The 23,625-nt window shown below is 43.4% G+C and overlaps 1 protein-coding gene across 1 annotated transcript in view; it reads right to left on the reverse strand.

Annotated features, from left to right (window-relative positions):
- The window catches only part of Smap2 (small ArfGAP2), a 49,933-nt gene that overhangs the window by 2,144 nt on the left and 24,164 nt on the right, over positions 1-23,625 (reverse strand). Inside the window, exons 2-9 of the mRNA XM_031378519.1 lie at positions 14,073-14,206; positions 11,934-12,019; positions 10,942-11,020; positions 6,307-6,393; positions 4,813-4,894; positions 3,810-3,916; positions 2,658-2,823; positions 1,376-1,692 (exon numbers count right to left, since the gene is read on the reverse strand). Coding sequence (XP_031234379.1) covers positions 1,376-1,692; positions 2,658-2,823; positions 3,810-3,916; positions 4,813-4,894; positions 6,307-6,393; positions 10,942-11,020; positions 11,934-12,019; positions 14,073-14,206 — 1,058 coding nt within the window. The remainder of the gene's footprint in view (positions 1-1,375; positions 1,693-2,657; positions 2,824-3,809; positions 3,917-4,812; positions 4,895-6,306; positions 6,394-10,941; positions 11,021-11,933; positions 12,020-14,072; positions 14,207-23,625) is intronic.

Here is a 23,625-nt window from a genome sequence, read left to right on the forward strand (position 1 = left end):
ATCCACCTGCCTCTGCCTCCCAAGTGCTGGGATTAAAGACGTGCGCCACCACCGCCCGGCTTCAGCTTTTCTTAAAATTGAAAATTAGGTAAAAATTGGAAAAATAAGACAACAAAAATCCATGTTTCATCTTTAAATTTACTGGCTGTTAAAATTTTCCCTGATTTTTTTTTTTTTGTGTATGCATCCATCCATATATATGTATACAAAACCTTTAAAATAATTTTGAGGGGCACCACAAGCTCTAGGCATCATTCCATTCACCTCTTGGAGGTCAGGAGGCACCTCATGAGGATGAATACATTCCCAGAATCACACTGTAGCACACCCAAGGAATGTCACGGTGCCACAACAGTCCACACTGCACTGTCTCAGCCCTTCCCTACGATCTAAAGCCCGATGTCAGCCTGGGTGGTGATTTCTTGTTTTTTTTGCTTTTGTTTTGTTTTGTTTTATTTTTCGAGACAGGGTTTCTCTGTGTAGCCCTGGCTGTCCTGGAACTCACTCTGTAGACCAGGCTGGCCTCGAACTCAGAAATCCGCCTGCCTCTGCCTCCCAAGTGCTGGGATTAAAGGCATGCGCCACCACCACCTGGCTTTGATTTCTTGTTTAATGTGTGACCAATAGACTTGGGTAGGGAGAGATGTACAGAGGTGGCCTCAGTCCAGGGAACTTTCTTGTTCTTTGTCATAAAAGCTTCCTGATATTTGAAAGATGACTGCTGTGCATTAGTTCCTCCAAATATAAAAAAAAATGGATCTTCCTGTCGGGTGGGGATAGAGCATGCCTTTAATCCTACCACTGGGGAGGCAGAGGCAGATCTCTGTTTGAGGCCAGTCTACAGAGTGAGTTCTAGGACAGCCAGGGCTACATAGAGAAACCCTGCTACTCAATGCCTTTCCAAGTAACTAACCTAGACACCTGTATGTTTCAGGTTCCATGTCTGTAAGGCCCCAGTTAACCAGAGCTCTACTCTGCCATGCCTTCAGGCTGCTCCAGGTAGGCCTACACCAGGATAGGTCTTTCTGGCTCAATCACCTCTAGGCCTTTACTCCTTCTCTTCTTTTGGCAGTTTCCTCTGTGGTGCTGGCTCAGTGGGATAGGATGCTCCCGTGCCTAATATGATGTCACTGAACCCCGCAATAGTGTTTTATTTGTACTCCTTGTAGAGGTTTGATTTTGTTTTGGGGAAGTTGTGGAGAGACTTAGACTTAGTTCCTAGAGAAACTCAGGAATCTCAGGGAAATAAAGACAAGGTATATCTTTGGCATTAGCTTGTCTTTATAAAAAAGACATGGGGGATAAAGGAGTGGCCCCAGGTCAGACACCGAGGAAGGCTCTGAAGTCTCGTCCCAGGTCCAGTGCGGCTGCTTACCTGAGTAAGGTTCCATTGCAGTTGCTGAGCTGGCTGAACCCCATACACAGTCTGGGGCATAGCTGCCATGCTTGCCATGTAGCCGGCCTGCTGAGTGGTCATCATCCCATTGGGCACACCCATCATGGAAGCCTGCATGCCCCCCATATAGCCAGCAGGCATGGCCATGGGGGTAACCATTCCAGAGGCTCCTGGTTGAGCTACCATGCCTACTGGTGGAGGCATCATGCTCCCCATGATGCTGTTAGGTGGTGTAACCCCAGGGAAACTGGGGTAAGCTGTGGGATATGCCATTTGAGCAGGAGCCATGAACATTGCTGCCAAGAAAACACACATAGGGGTCTGTCAGAGGAAAGGACACAAGCTAGCCCAGATACTCACCGGCTGCTCCTTTCCAGGAAGACGTTCTCCACAGCAAAGCAGCAGGATGGATCCTCTACAAGCCCTTCTATGGTTCTCATCGGGCCTCGCTCTGATCTAGTCATTCCCCCTTCAGAGGCAGGCCCTGCCTTGAGTCAGACTCCACAGAAGGGTGACACTAGACCCTACAGAAGTATAGCTCTGATGGCACTATATCTATCTGCAGATACTCTGCAGCCTTCTCCACAACGCCATATTAAAGTTTGTTTTATACGTAATGTCCCTGACCTCAGAGTTAACTAGTCCTTGTTATAACAAAGCACCTTCTTTTATAATTAGCATACAATGGAACATGTTTCTTTTTAACTTTTTTTAAAAGATTTATTTATTATTATAAATGAGTACACTGTAGCTGTCTTCAGACACACCAGAAGAGGGCTCAGATTTCATTATGGGTGGTTGTGAGCCACCATGTGGTTGCTGGGATTTAAACTTACAACCTTTGGAAGAGCAAACAGTGCTCTTACTCGCTGAGCCATCTCCCCAGACCCATGGATCCCTGTTGTGCTCTGTGCCTCCATTACTCCTCCTTCCATATTACACGTGGTAACAGCCTTCCCATTTATTTCTCTTAAAGCCTCTTTCTCCCTTTCCTGGGCTCTAGCCACAAGTACTCTTATATGTGGATTCTAACAGATAATTTTTGCACATGTTTACTTATTTGAGAGTAAAGTTATACACATGGTATGTGTATTTCTTAGCCTGGGTTATCTCACTTAACATAATATTTTCCACTTCTATCCATTGTTTTCAAATTTCATTTTTCTGTATGGCTGAGTAAAATTCCAACACAATAAATAATTCTTGCATGTTTGTTCTCAGTCTCTCTCTGGAGCACACCCATGACCTTTATAGACTCTACCTTGGGCAGGCATTTGAGGCGTCTGGGATCCATACAGTGATAGGATGGAGTCCTTGGAGAGCTGTTTCTTGCCTGTTTCTTCTGACTTGCTCCCTGGCTCTGGAAATAGGTTCAGGTTTTCAGGGACAGAACCAGCACTCCCTGCAGTTGGCATGGAACCTACAGCCTAGTGCAGAGGACAGTGAGAAAATCAGTCAGCATGGAACCTATAGCCTACTGCGCAGAGGGCAGCAGGACAATCAGACTGGTCCTCTGTGGAAGAACCCTTGCACTTTCTGCTGCTTCTAACACTTCTGATAAGAATTCATGGCTCGTGAGCAGGTGTGGTAGCTTAGAACCTAGGAGGCTGAGGCTGGGGCGTCCTGGGCTACACAGTGAGCTCTAGGTCAGCATGGACAACACTGGTAAAGTGTGAAACACTAAGGGGTAGGGAGTAGAGAAAGAAAGAAAAGAATTTGTGGCTCATGTTAAATTGGCATCTTCTGAAAATCTCACCATGACAAATAGCTGTTAAGCCTTGCAAATTAAGCTCTTAACTAATTAATTAAGTTTTTAACAAAACAATGAAGCAATGTGACTTGATAAGAAAAAAATAAAAATAACTCCAAAATGATGCCACAAGGAGAACTTAGTTTAGTCAATGTACAGGCTAGAGAGAGTTTACTGGCAAAGTATTTGCCTAAAATAAATACAGTCCTGGGTATACAATTCCCAGCCCCCACCCCCATACATACAAAGATCTTGGAGTAGCTATTTATCATAATACAACCAGTGTTCCTCATCTGCAAAATATCCATTTTGGAGAATTCTTGTGGAAATATGAAAGTATGAACAAAATATACAAAATGACACAGACATTATTTCTGAGACATTCCACAAATAAGAGCGAAGGATATTCAAGCCTTCCATACCCACACCATCTTGGCAGGAGTTCAGACCAAGCAGTTCACCTCAAGTATCAGCCTTTACAATATGACACCCCTGTGATACAGGCCCATTCAAACAGTCACTCTTTGAGGATAACACAATGCCAAAGAGAAAATCCAGAGAAACGAAAGTTCAGCCCTACCAAGGAAGCATGACCCGATTCCATGATTAAGCTATCGACTTTTCTGGAATGCTTTTTAATCCTGAGACGTTCAGAAGACTCACCTTTCTGGAAACTGAAGAAGGGGATGGAACAGAGGCCAAAAGATCTAGATCCTTTTCTAGGGCATTGCTGGTCTTACTGTTTGCAATTGAGCAGGCCACAGGAGCATCTAGGAAGAAAAACAGTTTTACATACAGCGCAGATATGAAGACCTGTCATCTATGTGAGTCAAAAAGACCACAGGCTCCATCTGGTCAAGGCCAGGCTCGGATAGGGTGTTTCAAATGAAGCCTCACCCCACATTCCCACAAGGGCTTTGGAGTAGGTTACAGATTGCTGTCAGAGGGCAGCAGGAACTCAGGCCTGAGGGCCACATCAGTACCTCAGCTGAGTGGCTCTTTCCCCCCATCTACTGCAAGGACAAAGTGTGCAGGAATCATGTGCAGAGAGAAATGGTATGGAAATTGGAGCCATGGTAGTCAACGACCTGAGTCAGCAGCAGATGGTACAACCGACCACCAGTGCTGTGAGACAGAATGGCTTTCTCTTTAAAAGAGGCAAAATCAGAACTGCCAAGAGAGAACTGCACAGTAACAGGCCACCTCAGAAAATGGCTGCATAGGAGCAGTGGCTGGCAGCTGAGCATAGGAAAGCAGCAAAAGGCTCACAGGTGTTGTTTCATGAAATTGCCAGCTTCTACTGAGGGCTTGGTGTGAAACAAGGCCAGAAACCACAGAGGTGACCTTTCCAGCAGCATCTCAAGCAGACACTGACTAACCCCAGCACACGGTTATGCACGTAACACTCAAAGGTTAAGTAAACTGTCTAGGATCCCTGACTGTAAGCGGCACTGTGGGGACTCTGTCTCTCAGCCACTACCCTGAGCTGTTGCTCTGAAAAGGGCCCAGTGAACTTGGAGTAACTCTTCAGAACTAAACAGGAAGAACATGAGCAAGCAACTTTAGTGAAGTAAACACAAACATAAGCCTTGACTCCCAGTCTTCCTAGAGTGGCTGAGAATTCACTGAATTCGCAAGAATAGTAGCTGAAAAGCCTAACTCTTACCCAGGCCCAACAAGTCCATGACAGGGGCTGCGGATTTCGGGGAGCTCTTCCGAGGTAGCTGTGCGTCTTCTTTTTTCTGTGGCTAAGATGAAAACATGCTATAAAAAAGAGCCAGCAGTTGTTTTTGACACACACGTACCCCCATCACTATAAAGCCACAGGTATTCTTGTGGTATGGCTGTTTGTCAGATAGTTACCAAAGAAGTAAGACTCAGGAAGTGCCAAGGAAGCATGAGTGCATGAACGGAACTTGAAGTGAGAAACAGAACCCTGGTAAACAGTGCCCTGGCTGGCTTGTTTAGCTTTTTAGAGTGGCCTAACCTCAGTATGTGGGAACACAAAACCTTTTGGTTTATTCTAAAGATCACTTCAAAGAGTTCTGATCTACTCTGCCATAACCAAAATGGACTGATTCCACAGATGAGATTCATAGTGAAGTAAAGGACTTTTCCTTAAGCAATAGTATAAAACTCTGTCTCTTGAGGATGAAGAGATGGCTCAATGGTTAAACACAGGCTGATCTTGAAGAGGATACAGGTTTTCTTTCCAACACCCACATGGCGACTCTAGACTAGACACTAGACTCTTGTTTAGGGGAAGACAATACCTTCTTCTGGTCTCCGCAGGCACTAGGCACACATGTGGTGCACATATATACATGCAGCCAAACATTCACATACATAAGATAAAAATAAACAAGCCTTTAGAAAATAAAAAAAATTGAAAATATTTTCTCTTATGATTGTAAGCCCCTAGAGAATCTACTACACAGCCATAGTGTATGCTATGGGAAAGAAGGGAGCATGACCTGACTTCTGGACTACTCCAAGCTGCAACAGGGAGATGAGGTAAGAAGTCTAATGAAGACTAACACATAGGGAACATCTGCTTCGAAGGTTATCACATTGACACTGCACACTGGCAGGGAACATGCATCATGATCAGAAGGGAAAGAGAGAGTCCCCAAGCTTCCATCTAGCTTCCTGTCACAGAGAGGAGCTATAAGTTAGGTGTAGTGTGGCACATTAGTAACCTCAGCATGTCGTGGGAAGGTCTCTGTGAGTTCAAGGCTAGCCTGACCTACAGAATGAGTTCCAGGGCTACATAGTGAAATCGTCTCTCATAAAAGAAGGAGAAGGAGGAGGAGGAGGAGGAGGAGGAAGAGGCAGAGAAGGAGGAGAAAGAGGAAGAAGAGAAATAAAAAAGAAAAAAATTAAGAAGGAAGGATAGAAGGAGAGGAGAGGGAGAGATGGAGGTAGGGAGGGAAGAGAAGGGAGCAGGGGGTGCTAGAGAATAAGAGAGCAGGAGAAGCTACAGAGCACATTAGCCAGCACCTGGCAACGGGCAAGCAGCAGGTGCTCTCTATGGGTCTTTAGTCCCAGTGCAACAGTGTAGTAGGTTTTCAAACCCACTCGTTGCCGAGCCTCCCACCACTCTCGTCCCCCAGATATGTGGACATGGGACCACCCACATGGGGAGAAGCTCCCCACTTACCATTTTTACTTTCTCAAAAACAACAGGTTCCATCTTTTTCTCTGGAGCAGGTTCACTCCCTCGTTTCCACTTATCATCTTTCTCTTTCTAAAGTGATGTAACAGGACAATGATAGCTTAGCATTAGCACAATTAGTGTTTCAGAGCTACTATCCAAATGCAGGCGGGGTATCAAAGTGCACTAAAGGGTTCTGATACAGAAATCCAACTAAGGTGGTGTGGGGTGTGAGCACTGCTCTTCCTCATTAGCCTCCACACTAAACGAGGCAGACTCCACATTTTAAGGACTCACCCCTCTTGAAATCTATAATATAGACAGACAATCTATGCACATTTAAAGGTTGCCATCCACTTGAGCCCTTTATCGCCTATGTGTTATACATAACTATATAAAGTCAAAGAGATCTCAAGAAATAAATACTAAAGGCAGGTAAGGTGGCGAATGCCTGTAATCTCAGCATTTGGAAGACTGAGGCAGGAGGACTTTGAATTTGAGACCAGTCTAGGGTACACAACAAAGACCCTCAAAACAACAATCCCGGCAAGAAAACCCCTTTCAGTTTTGTTGCTCTTTTGAACTCTGGTTCTCTGCAAAAGTATCAAGTGCTCTTAACCACTGGGCCATATCGCCGGCCTTTTCACCTCTATTTTTAAAATTAGGAAACAAAGTTGAGGCTGGGCATAGTGTCACAAATTTGCTTGCACTTAAAACGTTCACAGGTGGGCTGGAGAGATGGCTCAGAGGTTAAGAGCACTGGCTGCTCTTCCAGAGGTCCTGAGTTCTATTTCCAGCAACCACATGGTGGCTCACAACCATCTGTAATTGGGTCTGATTCCCTCTCCTGGTATATGTAAAGACAGATTACTCATATACATAAAAATAAGAAAAAACATATTTAAAACAGAAAGAAAGAAGGAAGGAAAGAAAGAGGGAAAGAAAGAAGAGATGGAAGACAATCCAGCAGGGCTTGGTGGTGCAGAATCCCATGCAATACCTTGGATGTGAAGGTAGGGATCTCTAATTCAAGGACATCTGGGCTACAGTATCAGCTCCAGGACAGTCTGGGATATTAGCAAGACCCTGTCTCAGTAGCCAGCCTCCCAAAAGAATATAAAACATGTAAAAAGTCAAATGTACCAAGCTGTCCATCCCAGAAATGCTAACAAAAAGCTTGAACAGTCCTGCTACTATAGGGAAAGACACTGTTTCATCTGCTCATCGGGAGATGCAACAATGATTGCAGAAACACAGATGGGGCATGTACAACAGGGTAGATGGTTTGCAAGGAGACATTCTTTATAACTAGATTTTGGTTATGCCTCTGAAGAAGGAACACATCCAGATGAGACATTAGGAGACAATGAGAGCCAGCACGAGTTCTTCCTCTTAATTTTCATATTTCCTGCAAAAATAACTTTATCATAACAGTACTCTGTCATTTTGTGTGTAAGTGGCACTAGAATACAGATCACTATTTCCTTTTTTGTCTCTGTCTTTGGAAATAAAGACTAATGTAGTAAAGGTTGGCCTCAAATTTACTATGTAGCCAAGGTTGACCTTAAACTCTTGATTCTTCTGCATTTACACACAAAGGGCTAGGATTACAGAAGACAGGCACCATTATGCCCAGCAGAACACTATTTACACACTGAAGTTAAAAACAGTTTGTCTTTTTTTAAAAGCACTGACCTTTGAAGGGAGTAGTACACCCCTGAGGACCAGGTCTAGTAAAGCAGAGGCAGGCAGGTCTCTAGGAGCTTGGGGTTAGCCTGGTTTACATAGTACACTCAGGCTAGCCAGGGTTCCAAGTGAGACCCATCTCAGATACAACAACAAAGCAAACAAACCAAACCCAAACAGATAAAAACAAAAAGCAGACATTTGGATGGGGGAGGGCAATACCTCAGCAGAACACTACCAATGTGCACAACACTTTAAGTTACACCCCTAGCACACACATTAACCAAGTAATCTCTTTAACAAAACCAGTTACCTTTTGTTTAAAACTAGTTGTTTTCATTTAATGAATGTTCTTTCCTTCTTTGTTTCTTTCAGTATGTGTGGGGGTGAGAGAGGGTGAGAGAGAGAGAGAGAGAGAGACAGACAGACAGACAGACACTATGTAGATCTCAAACTTGTGGCAATTCTCCTGTTTCAGTCTCCAGAGGCTGGGATTATAGGTATGTGCTATCATCCTAACTGCTAAAAAATATTCTTTTGTTTATGGTGCTGGAGACTGAAATAATTATCAATTCTTGTTATAACAAGAATGAAAGAACATCTAAGCATAGCAAAAAACTAAATATAAAATCTGTGTGCTTTGGTTCTAAACTCTTCTTTAAAAGATTTATTTTATTTTAAAATGATGTGTAGTATGTGTGTATGGAGGGGTTATGTTGTGCATGTGAGTGCAAAGTGCCTATGAAGGCTAAAAAGTAGTGTTGAATCCTGTGGAACTGGAGTTACCAGCAGCTGCGTGCTGTCTGAAGTGGATGCTAGGAACTGAGCTCTCATCCTCTCCTACAGAGCACTGCTGAGCTGTCTCTCCAGGCAAACTTCATTTGGCTGGTGCTCTCTGGGCGATATAAGGGTTCCATAAGCTGTGTAAGGGCTAATTCTTTCTTGGAATACTTATGTTGACTGACAAACCTTTTCCCCAGACCATGGTGAGGAGTGGCTCATATTAAGTTGGCAAGGAATAAAGGAATCCCTTTGCCCTAACTACATGTACTACCTTGCCTAGAGACTCACCAGGTAACGTCCTTCTCACACCCTGCCAAATAGCCATCTACAGCTGGTTCCAATTAGCTGAATTTTTCATTTTTTGGGAAGGCTTTTCTGTTTTGTTTTTTTTTTTTGAAACAAGATTTCCCTGTGCCCAGCTGTCCTGGAACTTGCTCTGTAGACAAGGTTGGCCTCCAACTTATGAAGATCTGCCTTCCTCTACCTCCTGAGTGCTGAGATCAAAGGCCTCCGCCACCACACCTGGTCTGGGAAGGCTTTTTACATGAAATAGCTTAGGGAGCCCCATGCAAATATAGTGATTTCACTGGCTATCTCATCCATTAGAATAAACACCTAAAGGCTGGGGAATGTAGCTCAGTGGTAGAGTGCTTGCCTAGCATGCATGAGCCTGGGTTCAATCCCTCGTAGGGCAAAACAGAAAGTAAATAAAATAGCAGTAGATTAAAAACTAGAAGACCCGGGTAGGCAGTGGTGGCACACACCTTTAATCCCGGCGCTTGGGAAGCAGAGGCAGGTGGATTTCTGAGTTCAAGGCCAGCCTGGTCTACAGAGTGAGTTCCAGGACAGCCAGGGCTATACAGAGAAACCCTGTCTCGAAAAACCAAAAAAAAAAAAAAATAATAATAATAATAATAATAAAAACTAGAAGACTGATGGCAGGTGGCTTTGCACTGTGCTAGGGCTAGCGCCATCTTTGCTGCTTTTTCCTGTCATCATTAGTGGGCATAGTTATCCCAAACTATGTGGCATTCCCTCTTGTCACAGCTATACACTTGGCAACTGCAACCCATATATGTCTGAAACTCTTCCCAGGAAAACGAAATTGTCCCACTGGCAATTAGTCCAACGACAGGCTACCAACATATCGCAGTGAAAGGGCATGCTGGTCAGCCTGAAGGGAACACTGATATTTTAACTAGGCGGGCCTGCTTCTTTTGGCATCGTTTATAAACAAAAAGTATATGTGCATATATACTAAAGCATACATATACATGCACACGATATCATTCTACTTCACCTATTATATTCAACATGTCCATCTTGAGAAATAATCTGGGACCAGCTAGATAGCTCTGTGGGTAAGAACCTTGCTGATGATCTGAGCACACTTTCTGGAATCCACATGGTGGGAGGAGAGAAGTGACTCCAGTAAGTTATCCTCTGACTTCCACAGTGAACCATGACATTCATGCACATGCACATGTGTGTGGGTGCGTGTGCACACACAGACACACAGATACAACTAACTAAATAAATAAATAGTTTCTTTTAAAGGAAGGAATGTGGAGTCAGATGTGGGAGAGACCTATATTCCCAGGACTTGGAAAGTAGAGGCAGGAGTTTGAGAGTAGGCATGGTAAGACCCTGTCCCAAATACTCAAAAAAGAAGGAGAGAGGGAAGAAAGAATTTGGAACTGAGGAGTAGCAGCACTTCTCAATGTAGATCAAGGCAAAGAATCCTCTGATGATTGTCCTGCCTGTCCGTGAGCTAGGCTCAAAGCATGTTCCACATCACAGCCTTGACTCAACACATGGCTTTTTCCTACTTTCACATTTATGTTTATATGTATGTATGTATGTATGCATGTATGTATGTATGTATATGTTTGTTTGATATAAGCTTTGGTTTGCTTATTTATTTGAGACAGGGCCTGACTATGTAACCTTGGCTGGCCTGAAATTCACAGAGATTGCCTGTCGTGGATGGGATTAAAGTGTGCACTGCCATGACAGGCTACTCTCACGTTTATTAGCAGACTGTTTGGGACAGGCATTTTGCTACTTCATTGGTATTTTATTTACCAAGTGGAAGTTTTTCAAATTCTTCCATGGCCTGATTAAAAAGTAAATTATTAGTAATAAACAAAACTTGAAAGATTTACAACCAACCCTAAGGACATTGATGTCCAGACTTCGGTCCATATATTTCTTCTTCTCATATTTATCTCGAATAAATCCTTCAACAGCTCTGCAAACACTTATTAAGGATGAATCAAAAACTGTGTCTCCATCAGTGGAAATGTAAAAGGTCAATTTGTCCCCCATGGCAACGTTCTCCCCTTTCCTTCCTGCCTGGTTCCCCCTACAGGACTCCTGCTTCTTCATATACAGTGTCCCAGACCAAAACCTTGAGATCACTCCTTCAAGGTTACTGCAGGCATCACCACTTCCTGATTTCCCTTTAGAGTAATGGCAACAGCAAGTGGGATTAACCTTCACTGCCACAGCGGCCTCTGTGGCTGATGGAGGGAAAGAAATCAATGATCTGTCTTAAGGCCTTTGATCAACAGACTTCAAAGGCACCTAAACACTCTCAAAAATAAGCGTAGGCCCTGCTGCCAGACTCTGACAGATCTCTTTCACGTAACAGGTCCCACCAACGTCAAACCCTAAAAAGGTAGTCTGCAAAATTCCTTGAGAAACCCCACCTTCAAATGGGCTTGCTCTGTGTTTATCAGCCCCTGCTGAGGGAACGGAGGAAAAACAATATTGATAAACCAGTCAAAATCAATACTTTTATACAAGATATTTAAAAAGCAGTGCCAGTTTTGCCAATTGTCAGGGTTCAACAGAGCACAGTAAGCCATTCTTCTCATCAAACAATAGTGTCAGAGACTCAGAAACTATTGGAGCTGTCACTCTACGGAAGAACTCACAGTGAAGTCACGCATCCCTAAGTCCCTAGCTTTCCTACTTGACCCTAGATGCTAGTCCCAATGTCAGCACAGAAGCCCTTTTTTGTTTTGGTTGCACTAGAGAGAAAAACCAAAGTCTTTGGCTAATCCAGGCAGAGATGGCACAGTCTTATCTCAGGTCTTGAAGGTTGCCTGGCCTTCCCCAAACATCAAAACTGCACTCAGCTATCACTCCAGAAAAGATACGGGTCTATCTGAGGTCTCCGAAAGGTCTCAGGAAGGTAGGCTTCGTAGAGTCGGTTTGCTTTTCCATTCCCCATCTCTTGCATGCACTGCAATGAAAGCAAATGAAGAGACAGGAAGGTGAGTCCAGGAGATGCCTTCACCCAGCCCAGTCCTCCCACTGTGCAGTCCTCCCACTGTGCAGTTGAAGAGCCAGCTCTGAGAGTGGCAGAAGCAAGGCTTAAACGTGTGGGTTCTGTTTCTCAACATTTGGTCCCCACAGCTTTTTCCTCTCCACGGGTCTGTGCATCACGCGTGCCTGAGGAGGCCAGAAAAGGCCATGTCATTCCCTGGGACTTGATAGCCTCTGATTCCCTCAGGTTTGGTTTTGTTTTGTTTCTAACTGAAATTTGTGTCTAAAAGACACAAATAATTCAGGAATAACTCATTTGAAAACCCAAGCTACATAGCTCTCCATCAGATTTCTCAGGGCCAGCACTAACAGGTGCTATACATTCTAAGTTAATACAAGCCTTTTCTTTTGGCAATGCTGATGACAGGACTCGGCCTTATACCCGGTAAACACCTGTCCTACCACTACACTATGCCCTCAGCCCTTCTAAACTTACACTTTTATCTAACTTACTTAGTTCTGTTATGAATAAATGTGTATTTTCCATTTAGCATTTAAATAGACCTCTATGCTGGCTGGTTTTAATTATCAACATGATACAGTGTAGAATCACTTGGGAAAGGAGCAGGAGCTGCAGAGTTATCTAGACTGACCTGTGGGCATGACTGTGGAGGTGGGTCTTGATTGTTAACTGATGGAGGAAGACCCAGCCTGGTGTGGGGAGTACCATTCACTAGGCAAAGTTTCTAACAGCACTAAGACAGGCGAAAGCCAGCTGAGGGGCAGCATGGATTTGCTTTTCTCTGCTCTGCCTGGTGTGTGGTGTGAGGAGCTGCTCAAATTCCTGCCTGGACTCACCCAGAATAGTGGCTGTAACCTAGAGCTGTTGGCCGGCCACATAAACCCTTTCTTTCCTTATTTGTGTTGCTTTTGGTCAAGGTGTTTTATCACAGCAATAGAAATGAAACTAGGGAAAAAAATGCCACTCATCATTTTAGACCAACAATGGTCTGTAAGTACAGTCTGAGATAATTTCTAACACAATGAGACCTCTTCTAACACAAATTAAACAAAACCTCCTATTTCTACCATTAACTTTAGCAAGTGGTTTTCTTTGCATCCTTTTTCCTTAACACCCCTAACTGCCCCCCAAAAAAAGGAAGGGGAAAAAAAAACCTTCAAAAAAGGGTTTCAACATAGGAAGAAAATAAAGAACAATGAAGTTACACCAACAAGCAGATCTCAGGCTAGGAGGTAGCATTAGTTTATGTGTCACCACCAGGCCACCAAGCTGACAGCAAGCTAGATTTAAACATGCATTTTAGCAAAATAGCATTATGCTAAAGCTGGACTCATAGCCCAGAGGCACAGCTCAGAGTATCTGCCTAGTATACGTAAGGCCCTTGCGCAATCTAAAACAAGGAAGAAAATGAGTAGTCTATGATTTGGAAGTTTGTTTGTTCTTTTTAATACTGGGGATCAAAGCCAGCAAACTTCCTACAGGCTAGGCGAACACACCTTCACTGAGCTATACCCTCAGCCCAGAAGGTATTTTTGTGGTTTTGTTCCTTTGTTTTAAATGGCTGCTACATTCATCTAAACTACAAGTGTTGTATCTGTAACTGCCAAAGGTCCCACTATCTTGAAAGAATACCAATTTTATCTAATAGAAAAACACACCTATAATCTCAGTTCTTGGGAAGCTAAGGTAAGTACAGAGAGGCCCACTTGTCACAAAACAACAACAAAAATAACAATTTGCTGGGTACAGTGGCATATGCTTTTAATTCTAGCACTCAGAGGGTAAAGACAGGGAGATCTCTATGAGTTCCAGGCCAGCCAGGGCTAGCTACCCCGTGAGACCCTATCCTAAATAAATAAATATAATAAAAATTAGAATTTGACAAACGTGTTTGACAACTGTAAGTTTTCCTTCTCCTTTTTCTTCACCTTCATGATCAGTTTAGCATTCAACCTGAACCTGCTCTTACTTGGGTACAAGAGAAGCTGGCTATAGGCTGCGCTGGTACCTGAATCTGCTCTTGAGTCCACTGGTCCAGGTTCACTGATTTTACCCTGGATATATGCACCCCCAAATTCCTGTGGATTCCAGCACACCGAATGCAGATGAACACACCAATGTTCCAGGAGGCCCATCTCGGCCCTGTGAAGTGCAAGACAGGACAGTCAAGTACAGATTATGAGAATTCCCCAGCTCGTCTGTGCTACTTAGATTATCAAGCAACATTTCTGCTAAAACCAAATGAGATTTTATTGCAATTACCTTTTTATTGACTTTATTCATTCCTGTAGATCAATGTTTGACTTTCAGCTTAAACTCTGAGTGTATATATAGTACAGAGGTTCCCAGGGCAGTCACACCGCACAGCGGTGATTACGACTCTAAATCCAGAACAGTTTTATCACTCAAATCTCAAACCAACTAGCAGGCACTCTGTATCCCCGCTCCCCATCAGCCCTTAGCTCCCAGTCCCTGGCAATCCCAGGTCTATTTTTGCCTAGGACTTGCCAGTTTCAGACATCTAATATACATGGAACTATGTAATGTGCAGACACAGGACATGTTTTTAGTGCCTAATCGGTGCTAAAATACACGTCATAGTACTTTGTCACTTGTATGAAGAAAACTCCCAGGAGGGTGGTGGAAAGCCACATCTAAGTCTCTCTAACCTGGCACCAACACTGGAAGACGCTGTGAAGGTGAGGGGCCTGGATTCAGCTTTCTTCCTAGGAAAAAGGATCCGCACATTGCAGGCCAGCCAAGCGCATGCTGAAACTGAAAACGCTGTGACCCTCTCCTCAGGCCTATAAAATATGCATCCACATTAACCTAACAAGATCCCTCAGCTGGGCTGATGTCCCTACTTTACCCAACTACAGAATTATCTAGGTTCAGAATTGCCAGATAATGTAGTTACTCGAATGCTTATTGGTACAAAGAGAAATATCAGATGTGAGTTAAAAAGAAAACTGTTATAGAATCTCCTATCCCCTGATGGTTCTTGTCACCCTAATAATATCTCTGCAAAATCTCCAAACTGTTTCTCATAATTTTATATATATATAAAAAAAAGACTTATATGACAGTTACCAAAGACTGACTGGAAAATCTGACATGGTTCCTTCTCCATCACTCCTCAGAAACTAATGGTATGTATTCAGCACAGGATCAAGATTAGAGGTTGAAGTGACACCAATGTTGCTGGCTTTCTACAGAGACTAGCAGGACCTGTGCTTGGAATAAGAAAGCTGCCCAGCCTGTGGTATTTGACAGCAGCTAGAATCCTGTGGGAACTCTTAGAAATCTGAATCCAGCCGGGCAGTGGTGGCATATGCCTTTAATCCCAGCACTTGGGAGGCAGAGGCAGGTGGATTTCTGAGTTCGAGGCCAGTCTAGTCTACAGAGTGAGTTCCAGGATAGCCAGGGCTATACAGAGAAACCCTGTCTTGAAAAACAACAAAAAAAAATCTGAATCCATAATTATTATTAGAAAGATACTATTTTGATCCAGGTAAAGTTCTTTATGGCACAATACAGAAGCACAAGAGGCGCAAGTCTCCCCAGTTACCACCAGGGGGTGCTCTCTGCTTGGAGGTTTATTGTTATTTTCACCAGTTCAGGTAGTCTTCTGAAAGATCTTCAATATCTCTAAATCCCTAGCTGATAGCACAGTCTTCCACAGACTAAGAGACACATAATGACTCATGTACTTGTTCTGGTAGTGGGGTGTCATACTGTTGCAAAAGGAAAGAGCCAAGACCAGTGTGAACGAGGTTTCTCACAGTGCTGAATTCCTGTTTTTGTCAAGTTTTCAAAACTACCACAATCATTTTAAATTTTTTAATGGGACCAACCAAATGTCAATATTTCAACTTGTTTGGCATTTTTACTGTGTTCTAGATTTGAAGGTCTTGAGGTCAAGATAGCTAAGATGGGGCCAGTGAGATAGCTCCACAGGTCAAGGCACTTGCCACCGAGGTTGGTGACCCGAATCCAGTTTCCAGAAACCACACAGTGAAAAGAGAGTGAATTCTCACAAGCTGTCCTCTGGTCTCCACACGTGCAATGGAACCCTACCACACAAACACAACAGACACATACACAGACACACACACACACACACACACACACACACACGAACACAACAGACACAGACATACACACACACCACATGAACACAAAAGACACACACACACACCACACGATGAATGAATAAATAAATAAATAAATAAATAAATAAGCAAACAAACAATACAATTTTTGGAAAGAAGTTAGCTATGGAAGATTAGGCTATCTGCTTTCTGGATCAAGAGAAAGCAGTCTACAGTCATCTAAGATACCAGCATCACTGTGGGATCTCCAGACACTTGCAGTATTAAGTCTTCCTGCCCCTGAGTCTACACACTTGCAAAGGCCCCAGAATAGAAATACAGGCAACTATCTTTTAATAAGAAGCCAGATGACAGTCTCCCTTCCTCTCTCACCTCCAGTCTTCCCTCCTAGCATCCCTCCCACACTTCTCCAGTGAAATGGTGACACTTCTCATTTCTACCTTACTCAGACTGTCTCTCCCTCACCTGACATCCCTGCATCTGAGGCTGAACCAATGACCTCATGCAATCCAGGCAAAAGCTCAACCGCTGCCCTACAACCTGAGTTCTCTTTCAGTTTTGAGCAACTAGTCTTATCAGTCACCAACTATATAACCCATAAGAGTTTGTAAAATCAAGGAAGAGACAAAAGTTACTTATGGGCTAGGAGTGGAGCTCAGTAGTAAAGCACTTGCCTAATATGCTAGACTCTGGGTTCAAGCCTCAATACTCTCCCCCAGTTTATATGGCTGAAAATGTGGGGAAAGGGTATAGTTATTAAAAGTGTAATCTGCGAAGTCAGGAAAGACTGCAACTCCGTCAGTGATTACCAATATGACCTGTTCTTCCCGGGCTGCAATTTCCCCATCTATAAAATGTGTTTTATAACACCTACTTCAAATTGCCTAGAACAGAGAGAACAACAAGTAACAACTGAACATAAGAACATGATGGAGAAGAAGGGTTCTAGAACCTATTTCCCATTAATCTCCACCGAACGGCCAGTCAACGGATCCACACACGTCTCCCCACACTGTACAATGCTACAGAGTGCTGGCGGGTTGCAGGGTTGGGTTTTTTTTCCCTTTTGAGACAAGATCTCACTATGTAGCCCTGGTTGGCCTCAAACTTGTAGCAATCCTTCCTCCTCTGCTTCTGCAGTGTGGGATTATAGGCCTGTACCAAGTGCTGACTTCCTCCACTCCCTTTATCTTAAAATAAAATTTATTGTATGTGTTTTATGATAGGCATGATACTGTAAAATACACAAAAATGGTTACTACAGTGGAATGGACTCATTCACTGATCCAGGAAACACAAAAATTTAAACAACTTTATTTCCTCCAAAATAGTCTAAAGTATATCACTTAACCCCACTGGCTGCAATGCTCTGCACACATTCCTTGTCCTTATGCCAGCATGTGCCACCACTCATACACAGATGGTCCAAGCTGCCAGCTTAATGGGGGATGCTCAGATTCCACAGTGTTTGACACCACTGCTGCAAGGCCTCGCAGCATCTGCTTACATCTGGTGACCCTGCAACTGTCCACAGAGACGTCATCCTGAAACTAAGCTTGGAAAGAGGTGATGCGAAATAATGTTCTCAGCAGCTTTGGAAGCAAAAGGAGTAACAACTGATACAAGCAAACGGTAACTCTGCCGAGCACACTCAACAGGAGCTACAGCACAGGCTCAGGAGGTACCAACTACTTCATATTGACAAGGAGTCATTCTGCAACAAAGAACACATGAAAAAAAAAGAAAGCATGTAGATTTGGTTGATCAATTAAAAAAATCAAGTGTAGAATGCATCCACCTAGTAAGGAGAACTCTGGGCTTAAACTATCTGCACACACTCTTAGGGCTTGGTGGCTTCATATGTGAAATGGAAAGTATGCAAGCAACGTGCAGCTTACATTCCACTCTGGACAGCACTATATACTGAACAACTGCTGCAGCCCCACTGCAGCTTGTTACTAACCCCATGCCCACCAGAGCTGCCAGGGTTAACAGGGACATGAGTGAAAAGCAAGAATCTCTTCATTTTCTGTCTAGCCCTATTCAGTGTACCCAGAAACTTCCTGAATCTATCCATTTCTTTCTTTTCTTTTCTTTTCTTTTTTTGAGACAGGGTTTCTCTGTATAGCCCTGGCTGTCCTGGACCTCACTCTGTAGACCAGGCTGGCCTCGAACTCAGAAATCTGCCTGCCTCTGCCTCCCAAGTGCTGGGATTAAAGGCGTGCGCCACCACTGCCCGGCGATCCATTTCTTTTTGAAAAGATTTATTTATTTTCACTTTATGTGTATGAGTGTTTTGCCTGCATGTATTTAGGGATACTGTATGGAGGCCAGAAGAGGGTTCCCTATTTCCTGGAACCCGTGTTAGGGATGGTTGTAATCCATCATGTGGGTACTGGGAACTAAACCCCAGTTCTCTACAAAAGTAGTGCTCCTAACCACTAAGTCATCTCTCCAGTCCCCTTCTGTCTTTTAAAGACAGAAGGTGTCTTTGCCATCCCAAATAGTCTTAAATTTACTGTGTAGTTAATGATGCTTCCCAAGTGCTGGTATTACATATGTATACTACCACCCCAGGTTTTATGTGGTGGTACGCATTACACCAGGCCTCTGTGAGTGCTAGGTAAGCACTCCATTAAATGAACTACATCCTCTGCTCCAGAAGCTATCCATTTCTACCTAGACCTTCTCATCTCTCACCTGCAAGCACTAAGTCTCCTAGCAATATTATGGACTATGTAGGCCTAGGCACTAGGAATACACAGGCAGAGTTTCTCTGCAGTCCTGGGCATTGAACCTAGCACCTCCTACAGGGTGCACCACCAGATCAATAACAAACTGGCCCCCAGGCTCCCACCAGAATAATCTCAAAAATCCAAGTCTGTACAGGTCAGACTTCTGACTATCATCTTTCATGGAGTTTCCTACACAGAGATAAATATGTAAACTGATGAGAATGTCATATACATGTATTGTACATGTCTCCAAGGGCCTTTTAATTTATTATTACTCTTTTACTGTTTTGTTATTTTTGAGACAGATTTTGTTACATAGCCCTTGGTGGCCTGGTACTTGCTGTGTAACCCAGGCTAGCATTTCTCCTGCCTTGGCTTCTTGAGTCCTGAGATTCGAGGTATGTATAGCTACCTGGCCTCCAAGGTCTTGTGTGTTTTCCCATGTCTACACTCAACCCCAGCACGCTTTCATGCCCTCAAGGCACCAGCCTGTTGTCTGAAGGCTTTGTACCTGCTGTTGCCAGAGCCTAAAGGCTCTTTCCCTGACCAGCCACCACTGTAGCCTAACCGATGTTCACCTATCACATTGTTTCACATAAAATGTTTTCTGCCTGCTGTGCTGGGTACAGCTCAGCAGCAGTGTCTGCCTCAAAGCTGTGAGCCTGGGTTCCTTGGTTATGAATCTGCACTAGTTCACAGTCCTCCTGTCTTTTCTTTTTCATTTTATATCTTATTATAGGAAATGTCAACCACACAAAAGCAGAGCATAATTAATGCACCAGCTTCTGCAATTTCAACCCACATCCCCCATTCACAAACCTCATATTAAATAGAACAATTGAAAAAAGTATGTAAATGCCAGCACCTTTCTATCTGAACATATTTCAGCTTACATCTTTAAAACTGTAGTGTTTTTTTAAGTGCTATGAGCTTGATCCTTTGTGTTTTCTAACTTATGCTGCGCCTGGTTGTTATGTACTTATGATTGTGATTGTTCCACATTTCTTTCTGTAAGTATCACAAAAGTTGATGTCACTCACTGTCATTCTTAGGGCGTAGCATAGCTCCCTGCACATAGCAGAGAGGCAGAATTTTTTTTTATAGCACATTTAAAGGTAATTAAATCTGGGACTGAAGAGATGGCTCAGCAGTTAAGGGCACTGGCTGCTCTTCCAGAGGTCCTGAGTTCAATTCCCAGCATCCACATGGTGACTCAAAACATGTAATGTGACCTGATGTCCTCTTCTTGTATGCAGGGGTACATGCAGATAGAATACTCATATTCTAAAATATTCTAAAAAAATAAATGTACCAAGGGAAAAGTAGGTAGGATACAATTGTTAAACTGTTCATTATTGTCAAGCATGCTGTATCCCAGCACCTAATTCAGGGCCAGCCTGGGCTACATAGTGAGACCAATCTCCCTCTCTGCCACCTCAGAAATTTTTATTATTACATTTTCTATTTCTTTATTTAGGATTAAAAAACAAAACAAAACAAAACAAAACAAAAAACTAGAGTCTCAAACTTTAGACCAAACTGGCCTGGAACTCACAGGGGGTACTCCTGTTTCAGCCTCTCAAATACTAACACTACACGTGTAAGTCACTGTACCTGATTTAGCGTTGCTTTCTAAAAACTAAAAAATATATTGGTAGACTACATAAAGGAATAATGACGTTTTTAGCTCTCTGTTTGATATAGAAATAGTTCTGTTCTGCTGAGTGTGATAGTGCACACTTTTAATCCCAGTGGGGTATGTGGATTTCTGGAAGTTCAAGGTCAGCCTGGTCTACATAGTTCAGGATCAGAGCTACATTTCACCTTATCTCAAAAACAAAAAGAAGGAAAGAAACAAGAAAGAAGAGAACTACTTCTATGATATATTGACTTTTAAAGTTCGGTGTTAGAACTGTTGTAAGAGTCTATTCTAATACTGCTACCCAGGAAAGGCATCCAGAGTACACTGCATACTACAAGTCAGCTCTGGGAAGTGAGTTGGGATTTCTTCTCTTAACTTAGCCTATCAGTGAAGGACACAGTAGTTTTCAACATGCAGAGCAGTCACAGGAGAGGGATGAGCTAACTCTGATGAGGCATCAGAGAACTGCACCCGTGAGGAGATGGTAGTTGTAGCATGCTCTGGAAAGAACTTTCTAACAATCAAGTTATATGAAAACAAATGCAGCGTATCCAGAAACGGAAAAGTCCTACCAGGGGCAGAGGCTAGGAATCAGCTCTTGGGAATGGTAGAGAAGGGGCCTGCATGGTAAAGTCGGTGAATGGGCGAACAGTGAAGCCCACATCCTGTCCACTGCTACAGCTCTAGCAGATGATCTGGAGGTGATCTTTTTCCTGTGATGAGAACTGCAGCTTGAGCCTCACACATGCTAGGCCGGGGCTCTACCACTGAGCTATATATACTCCCTGAACTGTAGGTGAATTTGGAGGGTGAGGGGCTACTTTCCTTTGTTAGTCCCTTCCTTGTCAGTATGACATTGTCTGTCATTGTTTGTCAAGAACATAATTACTTAGGGGGGAATGATTTGGAAGGATTTATTCCGACTCCCAGCACAGTTCCCCACGGTGGTTAGGAAGGAGAGAAGGAATGCCTGCATTAGACAGCCTCCCATTCTGTCTGGGCTCACAGCCTCTGGGACAGTGCTACACACAGGCAGGGTCTCCCTTCTTTAGCTAATCTTCTCTAAGCTTTACTAATATCCTAGTACTCCATTCAGACTGAGAAGATTAACTTCATGCTCCTTGACTATCATGCAATGGCTTTTAAAAATGCCAGATGTGGCTGTGAAATGACTCAGCAGGTAAAGGCACTTGTTGCTAAGTCTGACGAGGAACCCACATGATGCAAGGAGAGCTAACTTCTTCTAGTTGTCTTCTGTCTCCATATGTGTGCCCTGGCTTGTGTGCACATGCATGTACATTGTGGATGTGTGTGTGAACAAGATAAGTAAATGAAAATGCCAAGCAAAATTATCAAATTATAGACATATTAATTATTAATGAAACTAAAACAGTCAAATTCAGTTCATGAGCCTGGAACTGGCACTGAAAACTAGTTTATATGTGATAATGCCCTGGTTGGGTTTTGTCACCTTGACACAAATCTAGACATATCTGGGAAGAGAGCATCTTAATTGAGAAAATGCCCCAGTAAGACTGGCCTGTAAGTAAGTCTACGGGACATTTTCCTGATTAATGGTTGATGTGGGAAATTAAGTAGGGCTGCCTACAAGAGGCATTCTTCCCAGCCTGCTTTTATTTATTCAACAAAGTATCCATCCAGTTCCCTATTCCAAAATAAACAGTAAGCAGTAACCTCTGAAAATAGCAGTTTAAGGAACTATGAGGCTGACACAGGGCTTGCTCAATCAAGCTCTGCTCTCAGAATGCTCTACAAGAGAAGCCCTGTTCCCTCTGGGTCATGTTTCTGCAAGAATGTTTCTGTCTGTCAAACAGGGCCATGGTTCACATGCAAAAAGCCAAGAAAAGAGTAGAAGAGTAGTAGCTAAACTTTGCTTGTTTGTTTGTTTGTTTTCAAGACAGGGTTTCCTGGCTGTCCTAGAACTCACTCTGTAGACCAGGCTGGCCTCGAACTCAGAAATCCACCTGCCTCTGCCTCTCAAGTGCTGGGATTAAAGGCACACGCCACCACTGCCCCGCTGAAGCTAAACTTCTTAAATGTCTAAGACAAAGAAAACGGAAACATTTCTCAGGTCACTTAAGAGATGAGGGAGATACTACACTAAGAAGTTAAAAAGTCAGAGGTACAGGGGCTGCAGAGATGGCTCAGCAGCTAAGAGCACTGGTTGTTCTTCCAGAAGACCCAAGATAAAGTCCCAACGCCCACTCGGCAGCTCACAACTGTCTCTTAACTCCAGCTCTGGGGGAACTGACACCCTCATACATGCATACATGAATGTATGAATGTATACATGCAAAACACCAATGCATGTAAAGTAAAAATAAATAATAAGTCATTAAAAGAAAAAAGTTTAGAATTACAAAGAACCTTGGGTATCACTGAGCCCAGCCATCCCACTTGATACAGAGGACCCTTCGGATCAGTAGTTTTCAACTTGTTGGTCCCCCTTTAGGGATCAAATGACTCTTTCACAGGGGTCTCGTGACCCTTTCGAAGCATATATCCTAAATATCATCACATTGCAATATATAACAGTAGCAAAATTCCAGTAATGAAGTGGCAATGAAATAATTTTATGGTTGGGGGGTGAAGCGTTACTACAGCTTTAGAAAGGCTGGGAGCCACTGCTTCAGGTGATCACCTGGCTCTGAAGTGACAAGTCAGGGACTATCTCAAAGGTAGCTGGTTCTACTATTAGATGGCACAGACTCTTACAGAAGGCTTGCTCTGGGTGGGTTCCATTCATCTACCTGGACCACTTCCATCTCCTAGATCTTGCTCTTCACTCCTAGATTTACATGAAGTATGCAAACAATGGTGGAGGCCAGGAGATTCTAGCAGAGGAGTGCTCCATTTCTTACATTCGACGTAAATACAAGCCAGCTGAGTCAACTTTGTCAAGGCAATCAATCATGGGGAACAGATGCAGCAGCTGATTGCTATGGCTTCAGCGGAGGCGCAAAGCAACCTCACGTCTACCAGGTAACTAGGAAAAGGAAGTTAATGAGACAGAACACGCTGAGCACTCACTGAGGAAATGATAGCCGATAC

The sequence above is a fragment of the Mastomys coucha genome, unplaced genomic scaffold, assembly GCF_008632895.1.
Source record: "Mastomys coucha isolate ucsf_1 unplaced genomic scaffold, UCSF_Mcou_1 pScaffold18, whole genome shotgun sequence".
Lineage (NCBI taxonomy): Eukaryota > Metazoa > Chordata > Mammalia > Rodentia > Muridae > Mastomys > Mastomys coucha.